Raw genomic sequence first — 13771 nt, 5'->3', positions numbered from 1 at the left:
GTCCGACATGATCACCCCCAAAACATAAGTAAGCTAAAGAACAACAGGAGTAAAAATGTCCAATGAATATATTTCCTTTTTATGTTATTAAAGCTCAGAGTGTCATAACAACATGGTTCTTATATCCCTGTAACACTAGCACTCTTTCATTCATTCATACACAGATGTGTTGGACATACAAAGTACTGACAAGAAAACACTACAATTTTAAAAACGATCTTTTCATAAAATCGTTTTTTACTGCAAAATTGCCAGTGGCATGTCTGTGTAGTCTAATGTGTTCTTAGAAAAATAACAATATACTGTTAAAACTAAATAAAGAGTGAAAAGAAAAGCTTAGGGTCGATGCAGTGACAGTTACTGACCAGAGCGCAGAGCAGGTCCACGGCCTCCAGCACCAGCTCCTGGTGTCCGACCCGCGCCACACCCAGAGACAGCAGCTCCTGGTGGGACATCCTGAGCAGCTTCTCCCCGTCCACCAGCTGCTGCTGGAAGGACGGGACGTACTGCTGCAGGCTGTCGTCAAGACCTGAGGGACAGAGAGAGACGACACACTCAGAGGGGACACCAGGGGCAGAATAAAGACAGAGAAAACTCCCTGAGTGTCACAAAGTTTTGGTTTTATTGTCATGAATTAAATAGGTGATAAATACATATTTATGGAACATGGTTAATGACAATAATCTGAGCTGCCCTGAGAGCAGAGTGCACACTAAAGCATCAGAGGTGCTGTTCATACGAGAGAGTCAACAACAGTAAGACAGAGTTTCCTTTCAGAGTTTCAGTGAAAGTCGGCTGTGTTATGATCCATTCAGGTCTGACAGCAAACACAGCTGCTGAGTCAACACCCACTTATTGACTTTTCCTGCTGATCCATCAATGTGACGGCCAACAGCTCACAGCATCATGTGACCTCGCCGCACCTCACCTGAGGATCAGCAGTCAGACACACACCTCCTGTCCTGCATCACCATCAACTGCTGCACGTCTCTTTGTTAACAGGTTGGTAAGATCCAAAATTCAATACAGTCAAGCACAAATGTCACAATATCCCATAATATCATGCAACATATTATTGTATTTTAATGTCTCAGTTGTTTTGCTTTTTTAATTTTTTTTAAATTATTATTTATTATTAATATATAATTATATTAATGTATTTGATGTTTCAGATATAAGTTCCACTAAAGAACAGCTCAGAGTTTTGTTTGTCACATGCAAAGGCTCAGTGTACAGTTTGCTAAGCAGTGACATGAGGATTGATAATAACTGAAAAATGAAATTGGTAATGAAAACAATTGTTAGTTGCAGCCTTATTCTACACATATGTCCTTTAATGAGTTCCTTCTGCTGATAAGACCTGGACCCTTCTGGACCTGCAGGATTCCCCCTCCTGACCTTTTGTGATCTTGAGTGAGACACCGCCACCTCCAGCGGCGCCACTCTGAGTCTGACCCTGAAATTTGACCTCTGACCTCTCTGTGAAAGACAGCAGGGGGAGATGAGATAAAAGAGTTCTCACCGCTCGATCAATAGAAGAGCATCAACCAACGTCCACCACGTACTTCTACTGACACACATCAGTACGTGCTGACAGTGTTCAGCCCAGGAACATGAATTAGGATCATGTGTTGGAGAAGAATGTGTGAGGGACAACTGCAGCTAATGATTATGTTCAATATCTATTAATCTGTTTATTCTTTTCTGAATTGATCGATTAATCCTGTGGTTTATAAAACGTCAGAAAACTGAAAAATGCGTCTTAAACTTTTAATAAACTGCAGGTTCAAATGTCAAAGACAGCTTACATTTATAAACATAAAGAAACGCAGCGACACCAGCGACAGCTACAACTGAAGACAAACTAAAAATACATGTCGGTTTGTTAAAGCCTTTGATCACAGGCTTCCACCAAATGGCAGATGCAGCTCAGCTCTCAGCAGCGAGTCGGATCAGCAAACGGAGAACAAAATGCCTGAGCTGGTGTGAACAGTGGAGGAGAAAACAACTGGCCCTGCATGTGGTCATTAAAGCGTCCCGCAGAAACCCTGACTCCTGTTTGTGTTGAGACGGACTCGCAGGACGACAGATGGCCGACACTCACTCGGACAGCAGGGAGGAACATTCCTCCTTAACTAACTGCTGATGTGACACCTCCGAGCTTTCACCAGCCCACTCCTCCCACACCAGGAGACACCAGAACAACAGCACGTTTGTTTGTTTGTTACTGATTTCTTAATGTTAAAATCACACAGAAACAAACTGTTTTAAAGACGCAGTTTTGGTTCATTCAGTTGATTTTGGGACATTTTGGTTTTTGATATTTTATCAAACGTTGAAATCAGAATTCAGCAGTGAATCAGATTTTGTTAAAATTGAAACGATCAGCTGATTAGTGATTGATTACTCATTTCAATAATTTTTCAACCATTAATATCACAATTCTCTGGTTATGTCTTATAGTATACTAAGCTGAATATCATATATACATTACACAATGTCACATCACGCTGCGGTAACTTGTGATCAGTGTTTTCCATTATTTTCAGCCCAAACTATGAATCAATTAATTAAGATAACAGGCAGATTATCTTTATTATCATGGAAATAATCATTAGTTGCAGCCTCAGCTCTTATGGTCTCAGTTTGGGACCGCAAACACCAACAATTCATTAGTGACATTTGTTTCCATTAATCAATTAAGCAATTTTATTTTGAAGATTAAGTTACTAATTTCTAATACCAGAGGAACAACTTAACTTTTATTGTTCAAAACTGTTTTCATTCATAATAACAACAACTATGAAAAGCAACAAATCATCATATACAACAAACTGTCTCTTCAACTGGATAAAGTCGATTATTCAATTTGTCTGTTGATTAAATCTTAAGAGATGCCTGGTTACAAACCTCCATGATATCCCCTCAGCTTCCTCAGAGATATTCACACCCCCCTGCCTGAAACACACCCATCACAACTACATGATAGGAGGTCTGACATGTTTCTGACTATACTCAGTTCTCTGTTGTTCGTCAGAGTCGGACGGCGGTTGGCGAGAATTTGCGGTCAACAGGAATGTGTTGGCGACAGCCTGGATCACATTACTGACACCCGAGGAGGCCGATAATCTCTCAGCTGCACAGCAGGGTCGGCTAAATGTCACGCGACAGCCAAATCACCTGCTAATGAAAGCACAACATCGCCGGGCCAAGTCTCCCTGCAGAACACCCTGCAGAACACCAGCACCCTCACAGGCAGCTCTGAGCTCCGGTTTTAACCTTCACATGTGATTTTTCCTGCAGCACCAGCAGGTGATGCATCAGGTGCAAATTCACAGAAGTCTTAAGACCATGTTATTCTGAAAATCAAAATGCATTTTGATTAGTTTCAGGCGTTTCTGAACAAGAGACTTGATCCCAGCAGGATGAACATGAACATATAAATTTAAAAGGCTTCACGAGTCCGGCACAGCGCCAACATCCAGCGCTGGATCCAATGTTCTCACGAGAAATAAAAGACGACATGTCGTAAATTTATGTGACGGTTGAGACATTTCTCTCAGTCGGCACTTCAGACATTGAAGGCGTTTTTTTGGCACTCGGCCCAAATTCTTGGAAAGCGGCTTCGAGCGTCTGGCAGACGGCGAGGATGGAGCAGGATCACGGCACTGAGAAACTGCTGAGGGGTTCGAGCTTCTGGCTCCAGAGACGCTTCTGAAGCAGCACAGATAATCAAACACAGCAAACTGTGGCCGTGAACACCGCAAAAAATATGTGATCAATGTGGTTTGGATTGAAGAGAGACGTCTTTAACTTCTTTTCCTAACGTCCTGCACACTTTTACTTTTCTTTATTCATGTCATTCTAATGTTTAATCATGTTTTTTGACATAAATGTGTATTTAAATTTTGTTGAGTGCATTTTTTTGTTGAATCCAGTAATAGTCTTGAATTTCTCCTTCTACCAGTTAATTCAGACATTTCTACTTGTTAATCTTTTCACATGATCCCAAAAAAGAATTCAAACAAACTGATTATTAATTATCTCAGATTCATTTTATTTATTTATTTTCTTGTTGTTGTTGCTGTATCTAAAAGACATTTTTACAGTGTACTCAGAGTCGGGTTCAGATGATGAAATATTAACAGCCTGATCTTGTGCTTGTCAGGGTTTATTTTACAGGTGAGAGGAAGATGAGGTGAGATCCTGACACTGGCGGCAGATCAGGACCAAACAATCTACATCAAGACTCACAGAGTCATCCAGCTCACACAGTCACAAACACTAACTGTCCATCCTGACGCTGAATAAAGTTTTATTTGAACAGACTCAGAGACAGATCTCCTGTTCTACGTCTGATTTGACGATTAGGATGTTGTGTTAACAGCGATGCCACATTTAGAGGATTAGCTCTGTTGCTACTGTCAACAAATCCAATGAAAATCTCAAAACCAACAACGTGTCAGTCCTTCTTTCAAAGCACGCTGGTTTCTACTGAAGACAGAAATCTTTATAAACAAATATATAGTTTCATTTTTAAAAAAAGGCAACAAACATTAATCAAACTGTAAATTGTGCATTTAATGGGAACTATTTTCAGAGGTGGATTAATCCCAATTTGGCGCCTTTAAAATCATCGTAAAATTATATCTCATGCTCATGAATTAACCAGACTTTCATGCAGCAGATTCATTCTCCACCTTTTGTGTTTTACCACAAATCTTAATCTAATCAGCTCTGAGGTCGCCAACATGGCGGCCTACGTCTGTGTGTGTTTTTTAATCTGGATCTCAGGCCTTTGCTCCCTGTGAAGCTCTTTGAAACCAGCCTGTTTGTTGACACAATAAATTTGACCCAACATGAAAGCACGTTGGAGACTGACCACAAGTGCAAACACTCTTCACCTGGACAACTTTCCCACTCTGCTTTTCTTGATAATACTGAGAATATCTGGAGGTGAAGCTGATCACTGATTAGAGCTTTCTATACTGTGAGCAACAAGTGGAAGTGTCTCAGGATCTCAAAGACCTCGGTCTGCTGTAGGACTTTAAATGAAGCTGTAGAGACGGAGGCTTTCAGTGGAGGCCCAGTTTCCACAGTTTACTTTAGTCACAGATTTAACAAAAGTTAATTTCTCCGTCTGCGGTCTCGTCTCAGACCAGTCTCATGTTTGCAGACGACTGTGGGCCTCTGCCCTGTCAGTCAGGTGCTGCTGGGAAACTGTCTGTGTACCGACAGGAAGCAGCAGCTCAGGGAGGAAAAGTTTCATTTCTTATTTCAATGACAAAACCAACAGTTCACCTCAAACCCATACGACACTGTCACAGCTTTAAATGTTACCTGCTAAAATCTAAAACAACTTCAACAACCACAAACTAATTCAACCAGGCATGATGTCATTTGAAAAAACTAGGTATGTACCAACTAGAGCTTTAAACCAACGTCTGATATCAGCTGATATTCCACCTGCTGAATAGTCGGTATCATTCATTTGTCCCAGCATGGACACAGATTTCTTCTTAAGTCCTGCAGGTTCATGCAGCAGATCTGCACGTTACCAAGTCAGCATTTCCTGCAGATCACTTCTCAGTGATGTTCAGGTCAGGAGACTGAGGGCTGCTCCAAAAGCTTCAGCTTGTGATTCATGAAGTGGTTCACGGTGGATTTTGAGGTCTTCCTTGGACCATTGTCCTGTTGTAAAAGTCGGCATCTTTTCACTTTCACTGTCCTGACTGACTGCAGGATGTTTGCATCCAGAACCTGCTGATATTCAGCTGGAATAGGAGGAGGTGAATACTGACTTAATAGGTTGTACCACAAACTTTTGTGCATGACATAATAATAATATGTTTTTTTTGTATTTAAGTTCATTAAATCAAAAGACAGTGTTTTCACATTTGAAGAAAGGCCTATCTTAATGTCTGTTTGCTGCAGAGGTTGTGTTTCCTTCTTCACACTCTGGACGTATGGTTTGTTGTTGATGTGGTTATTCATGCTCCCTGGATTCCTGACCTCACAGTAACTCAAAGTATTTACGAGGATGACAAAGTGGGTTAACCCGTCGGTCTCCAGTCCAACACGTGAGGACCGTCAGTAAAAAGAGGCGCAGGTGAAACTCCAGCTGCTCATAAACAGTCCAGTTAATCATTGGTCAGAAAGATCAAAACAAACAAGACTTCCGGCCTCGTTAGACACAGCGTTACGACCAGGCTCCACATGCTGAAAGATACCTGCCATATTTATTAATGCAGTGACAAAACCAGACTGTGTTACAACATGTTGAATCATCTCATATATTACAGCTACATTTACTACTTTCATTTACAGTTTTTTTTTCCATATACACATTTCATTTACTTGTTTGTTTAGTTAGTTGGATAATGATATTTATAATAATGATATCTATAATTTAGTACATGAATTTATACTCTTCTTTTTTGATGTAATAATTCTATCTTAATTTAATTTCTCATTTTATGAAAAATACAAGCTGCAAAAACCTATTTCAAACTATTTTAGCTTAACTTAAAAACAAACTATTTAACTGCAGCTAAACAAGTGAAATAAAAGGACATCTTCAGTTTGACATTAGGTTTATTCCCGTCCTGAATCAACTCTACATCGCCTGTTCATTACAACAAATGGCACACGTTGTGTTGCTGAAGCACAGACACTCCCAGCTGGGGGCAACAAAAGGAATATTTACCCCACCTCCATCACAACAGGACGAGGGTGGAGAGTCGAGAGGAAAAGTGGCAAAAGAGCACTGAGGCTATTCATAGCTTCACTGAGCCTCTGTCAAACCCTACACTAGATCACACAAACACACACACACAAACACACACACACACACACTGAACCTTCATCTCATTGGTACGCAGCAGCGGGGGGGGGGGGGGGGGGGGCACTCTATGAACAAACACTATTCAAGAGGAAAAAGGATTTCCTTGAGCGCTGTGCCGATTTGCTCTTAGCAGTCTTATGAAACTGAACAAACAGGAATTGTGGGAGTTCAGAGAGAGCTGTGATCCCAGTGCACACATCTGAAGCTGCCCAGTTCAACCAGTACAAGTAGGACACTGGTGCAGACCTGCTGGAGTAGATGGACCACTCAGAAACTGCCAAAATGAGAAGTGTGCCAGGAAACAAAACTACTGGATGGAAACAGTGACAACATGGCTGACTGATTCTTACCACTGGTGGGGTAAAGATGTAAAGTTTGCCCTGATGGAGGCACCACAGAAACTCCTGTTGTCACATTCAGAGCTACACCTTAAAGCCTCAGTTAAAGATGGATGCTAACACCAACATGCTAATGTTTGCATGTTAACATGACACTGAAAATGTGTTGTAGATTAAACAAGAATTCATTTGCCAGTTTGTTCTACAGAAAATAATTTATTACGTCAAAGTGAAAACACAATTTTACATTTTTTTTTCAAATTCATTAAAAAAGGTAAAAAACCAAATCAATTCAATCAATTATTTACATAGTCGCAGACTGATTTTCTGCCAGTACATTAATCAGTTTCCTGTGTGAACGTGGCTCTGAACACTCTCACTCCTGAGTGACATCAAAGTTGCTCAGAAATAGGAAAAAAAAGAAGAAGCAGGAAGAGGCGCTCAGTGGAGGGAAGCTGGCGGTTTCCTCTGATTCACCAGTGAACTCACTGCCACTGATAAGACAAGCGCTGGGTGGGAGCTCAACAGCAAGGAACCAGAAAACCTATCGCCAGTGAAGTCACATCTCAGGACAATCAGAACGTGAAAGAGGTCATTTAATAACCACTCATCACTCCACAGTAACCTCACTCTGTTGTTTGAGGCAATAATTAAGACAACTGACACTAAACAGACCTCCAGAACCCAAGTTATCTTAATCAGATTAATAGGAATAACTAAGTTAAGACCTGGTTAATGTTTCTCTCATAACTAGTTCTTCCAAGTGTCATCCAGCCGTGTTGTAAAGTAACTGTGTTTACGGTTGTTCTGAACACCCGCACAGGAAGATGGAGTGAAAAGCCTGCTGTGATGGAGGAGGGGTGGAGGCAGATGCAGTATTGTTTAAAAACAGCGCACACTTTCTCCAGGAAGACATCCATGTTGTACTTGGTTGTTCACATTAAAAAAGTATAATCCCTGCCTCCTTTCTCACTTCCATACAGATGACTAATCGCAGCATGACGTGGGAGTGAACATCAGATCATCGGTTTGAGAAAGGTAAAGAAAGAGTCGAACAAAGACAGCCCTAATCTGACGTCAGAAATGCACATTCAAATAGTAGGTGCATTTATATCCACCTGTTTTTAGGGATTTTTAGGTCAGTTATTGACTGGCTGCTGCAGCCTGTGGCTCTGGCCTCATGAAGCCTTTGACCGAAACGCTCCATCTTCAATAATCATTGGTCTCGGCTCTTTACAGATACTCGTATAAACGAGCTCTATGGCGGTCTCTTATTTACTATTATTTAGTGTGAGAATGAACCAAATAGAAAAATGCAACAAAGTGAACTTTCCCATATCACTGCACCAAAGGAAACAAGCTCCAGATGTAATCACACCCTTACAATGATGAAATGTTTTACATAGTTAATGACGGGATGGTTCAGTGAGAAGACTGGATTATTAACGACCACTTCAACTGTGTGGTCCTCGTTAAAGCTGAATGAATGCGCATTGTTTTATATCAGTAATTAAAATATGTTCCTTAGATCTGTGACCTTCCTTCCTTCATCTCAAAACTAAAATAAAGAGCAGGCAGGAAAGTCTTTGTTAGATAAAATTCCTTAAACTGAAAGCACAATGACGCCGAGTTCTGGCCGCTCGCCACCGCTCTCCACCATTTTCAAAGATAAATACGTTTATTTTGGCAAAACAACATCAGCAGGGAGGAACCGGAGGGTCAGAGAGTCAAAGTACATGACAACAATCTGATCTACAAACTCTGAACTTCTAAACTGTCCAGTTTCTATAAAGTGGAAATCAACAATCTGCTGGAGATGAAGAGGATTTAATGTTTATATATATTTACAACCCAAAGAGTGACATCTTATCAGTCAGGTGGAGACTGACTCAACATTGTTTTTACAGCACACAGGTAACTTCTTCCTTTCTACCTGCTCATATATTTGTTTTATTTCTTCACACCTCTTCATAAAGAGAACTGGATGTGTCACTTTATTTTTCCAGCCTCCTGTAACCGGCCCGTCATCGTTCACGTTGTCATGTGCGACTGCACCTGCCGGACGAGCGGAGCGGTATGTGGATGTGTCTCGACACGCTGAGATGTATGTGTTTACCTCAGAGCTACAGCTGTCTGATCAGTTTGCTCCAGTAACACAGAGCGATTAAAAACGGCCTCAGGCTTCAGTCACAGAGAGACTCTCACGGATCTGACAGCGACACTGTGAGCTGTTGGTTCAGATGATGTCTAACCTATTGAAAACTGTCATGGATTAAAAGTCGACATCAAGTGCTTCTTTGCACAGACTGACTTTTTCTTTAGATTTAATAATACCATCTAAATTAGGGCTTTCCGGTGGCTCACCTGATAGAGCATGGATCCTTAATTAAGTCTTAGTCCTAACCAGAGTGGGACGGATTCGAGTTCATCCTGTGGCCCTCTGCTGCACGTCACCATGGCTAACGAAATTAAGGCAAAAAATGTCCCAAAATTAACTTTAAAAAAAATTTCATTAACATGGTATTTGTTTCCTTGTACAGCTGCTTTAAGACAAAATTAAACATTAATGTCCATCCATCCATCAGCTGCACCACTGGAGCCAATCCCAGTCTACCACAGGACTGACATATAGAGATACAACCATTCACTCACATTCACACCTACAGGCACCTGAGCAAACCCACACAGCACAGGGAGCCGAACCTGGGTCTGAACCCAGAACCTTCAAGAATCAATTAACCGATTGATCGTTGCAGCTCTACATTAGCTGAACAACACCAAGAAACAACAGCATTTGAAAGACTTCTCCAGGACACACAGACTTCCTGAATGTGAAGACAGTTCCTTTAGATCTACTCACTTCACTTGAGCGGGTCATCCAGGTTTATTCATTATATTTGATGACCCATTGTAGCACAACACCATCTGAAGAATTCATGCAATTCCCTAACAATCCCTCTCCTGGGATACACCTCCAACAACTAGGACTATTCCAGGATTATTCCAGGATTTTTGGAGGAGGTGTTTCTGGTGCTTGCGTCCAGCTGGAGCGTCTCAGTGACGGCCGGCCTGTGGGAACCAACTCCACATCAAAGAAAAGGATTTTAACACGACTGACTGAACCTCCTATGAAAAGAACCTGTTGCTGAAGTCATCCAAGGTGAGTAAACACACACACACACACACACACACACACACACTCTGACTGCCTACAGCCATCCACTCTGTAGTTACAGTGTAAATACAACAGCAGAATCTGGATCTTTGACAGATTTAGTCAGAAACCTGAAGTCTGCAAGAACATTTGTCTGTTCATCACTTTACTGCTCACGTGCCTAAACTTTAATCTTTGCATGTACAGCTTCCACTTTCACCTAATGAACCACAACTGCAAATTTGCAGAAAAGTGCAGAATCTAAAATCAATGCAAGTCTTCAATACCAGGCTGTGTTGAGAAAATTAACCCTTTAAAAGTCAAGATATTCTATATTATGAAAAGACCAACACCAATGAACTGAATTAAACCTCCTAATAAGAAGAGATCAAACAATATGAAAAATAATTAAATAGTCAATCAGTAGAAAATCTATCTGTAACCATGTCATAACTGATTTTATTGTAATTTTTAATTAATTGCCACAACTCTGAATTGTGTGTTTAGGAATATCTTAAAAACAAACATGCATCACCATGAACGCATACTGTTTATTACGTATAATTCATGCTGCCCCAAATGCTCACCAGAGCACTGAACGTGGATTAATCCACCGCTGAAAATAGTCCCAGACAAATGCACTATCAACCTCAATGAGCAGCTGTTTTAGGAAATTTACTGTCTACTGAGTCTTTAAAGATCCATGTCTTCAGACTTTTCATGCGATTCCTTATGCTGTCATTACAGATGCTCTTTTGCACATATTCTGACATGTGATTTTAGAGCAAAGATTAGATGGATCGTGTTTAATTATTCTCTCATGACAGACCTCCTGAGTGTGTTATTAGAGAGAGAGAGGGAACAAACTTAATTGAGCCACAACACAGATCGAGCCCATGTGACTGACCCCTGTGTGTTTGTCTTTCTTTTCATACAGAACAAAAGTCTGACAGTCAGATCTGTTGTAACGGCGCCGCCACCACAGTGGAGTGTCACAGCGACCTTTTGACCCTCCACACAGCAGGAGGTCGACCTTTGTGAAGAGCTGTTGCTGTCTCTGTCTTTATACACTCAGCTCTGCATTGTCTCTGCTGCTAAATGACATATGTACTGGTATGCAATGGAGCTGAATGGACGCTCACTTTCTCACAACAGTAAATTCAGCACAGACTGGCTCATGGGGCTTTTTTACGAAGCTGGAAACATCTGGCAAAAAATAAAAGTTGGGGGCTTTTGACTCCTGTCACAATTTTTATAACAATACCCAAACAACCCAATCTCAGTTTGGTCACGAATAAATACAGTATTTACAAACCATTATTTCCAAGGTTTCACTGTTATTAATATATGATGAAGTAATTAAGAATGCATTAATCTCAGATGTTAAAATATAAATCAGTTATCAGACATGAGAGACAAACTGTGGCTTCACACACTGCAACACCAATGATTCTCCTCCTGCAGCTGTTCCTGCTTGACCGAACTTCCTGATAATTAAAAACTGATCCTTATCAAACCAGAATTATGAGTCTTATTGTCATTTTATGGCCGATCTGATCTGTTAACTGGTCAGGCCTGTTTACTGCTTAATGACACTCTAAACTGAATATGAATACTTGGCCATATCTAAATCTCATCCAGCTGCCACTGAAAAACAAAACCAACCCCCCCTTCATCTGTACTGAGGGAAGAAATAGATAGAAATATGAAAAAAAAAAGGTAAACACTGCTGTAATCATGGAGGTTTTCTTTATCAGACAGTCTGTCAACTGTCAGCCTGTTACCGAGTCAACACACACACACACACACACACACACACACACACAGTACAAACCTAATTAACCTAGACCATCATTTCATACAGTATCCTGTGACTCAGGCTCAGTTACATGTTGAACTGCTGCCAAAGAACAAGTAACCAGGCAGAGGCTGAGCTGCTTATGGCTGGGGAATGGACTTTAACACAGGAAACTGAATTATCAAAAGCTGGCATTGAATGTTTGATCAGGTTTGTAATATGATCAACTTTTGTCAATTTTACAATGTTTATTTAAAGCAACGTTCGGTTGCTTGAGTTCAAATATTTAATATTTAAGAAATATGATTTTTTTTAGAATAACACATTTCATTTTTCTCAAAGTGAATCACTGTTAAATGTACGGATTTGATATGAAACTGAATTGATAAGCTGATACTGTATTGGCACTCGCTTGTGTCATAATTTCCAAAGGATACCCAGCCTTAAAGATGATTTTTTTAAAAAACACAATCCATGAACCACATTTAAAACAAGTTGCACCACCACCAACATTCAAAACACAACCTGTGTGAAGTCCAAAAACTGACTGACAGGTCTCTTAACTCAGTGACTAACACAGTACAACAAGCCTGTACTTTCAGTTATGATCAGCTAACCCACAAAATACAGCAAATTGTACTAAACCCTGACTAATATTATCTCATCTGACCATGCACTTGTAAACTTCCTTAAAACTGATACTGATTTTAGCTCTAATTTGAGCCCAGAACTTTATTAAGTTATTTAATGCTATTTTAATTTTCACTTAACGTTTCAATTAATTTATTAGTTGTTTGATCTGTAAAACTTTTTTTTTTTTTCAAATAGTGAAAACTGAATAATTTCCCAGTTGTATTCGACCAATTCCCAGAAGATATTTAATTTACTTCAACACAAGACTGTAAAAGTGACAACATTCACACTGGAGAAGCTAGAACCATCAAGCACCTGAATAACTGACTAAACAGTTACAGGTTATTTTGTTTAATCGATTAACCGACCTATCCTATTAAACCTCACAGCAGGCGGTTAACGTACAATTTTAGCAGTTATTTAGGTTAAAAAGCTGCTTGCTAGCATCTCCAACAGAACCGTTAGCTTCCATAAGATAACGTTAAGGTCTCACTATCTGGCAGCCTTACCTCTCATCCAGTCCACCACTTGTTGCGGGGTCCACTTACTCACAGCCTCCATGTCTCCGAACCGCAGCGACAACCGGCTTTTCCTCCGGGGTTTAATTAACTTTTACCTCGCGTGACCAAATCACCGAATAAATCCGTTAATTGCACATAATCAACTAAAAAAAAAAGAAGCGCGACGACGCACGTCCTCCACAGCCCAACGGTCCGCCGCTCACTAACTGACTGATCTCGTGGGGAAAAGTTTATAAGCAACACGAGCCGAGCAGCGCGTGCGGCGCGGGTCAGATTACCAAAGCGATGACCACGCCCATCGGTCCCTTCTCGTCCTATTACGTGAGAGTATTTTGATGTTGCCTTCAGGTGCTGTGTGAAAGACCATACATGAACGAGCAACTTGAATATACACTTTACTACATAATTCTAAATGTAAAAATCTTTATCCACAAACAGAAATTTACCGAGTCAACTCCTGAATTTTCACCTTTTCATTCTCTA

The 13771-nt window shown here is 40.6% G+C and overlaps 1 protein-coding gene across 1 annotated transcript in view; it reads right to left on the bottom strand.

Moving 5' to 3' along the window:
* LOC111231645 (connector enhancer of kinase suppressor of ras 3-like) overlaps window positions 1-13471 on the bottom strand; it is a 42798-nt gene extending 29327 nt beyond the window's left edge. Inside the window, exons 1-2 of the mRNA XM_022758836.1 lie at window positions 13277-13471; window positions 366-529 (exon numbers count right to left, since the gene is read on the bottom strand). Coding sequence (XP_022614557.1) covers window positions 366-529; window positions 13277-13328 — 216 coding nt within the window. The 5' untranslated portion in view covers window positions 13329-13471. The remainder of the gene's footprint in view (window positions 1-365; window positions 530-13276) is intronic.
* Between the last annotated feature and the right edge of the window lie 300 nt (window positions 13472-13771).

Source organism: Seriola dumerili, unplaced genomic scaffold (genome assembly GCF_002260705.1).
Source record: "Seriola dumerili isolate Sdu_G_001 unplaced genomic scaffold, Sdu_1.0 BDQW01000312.1, whole genome shotgun sequence".
Classification (NCBI taxonomy): Eukaryota; Metazoa; Chordata; class Actinopteri; order Carangiformes; family Carangidae; genus Seriola; species Seriola dumerili.
Note: the sequence above shows the minus strand (reverse complement) of the source record. Positions and strands in the feature narration are given on the sequence as shown.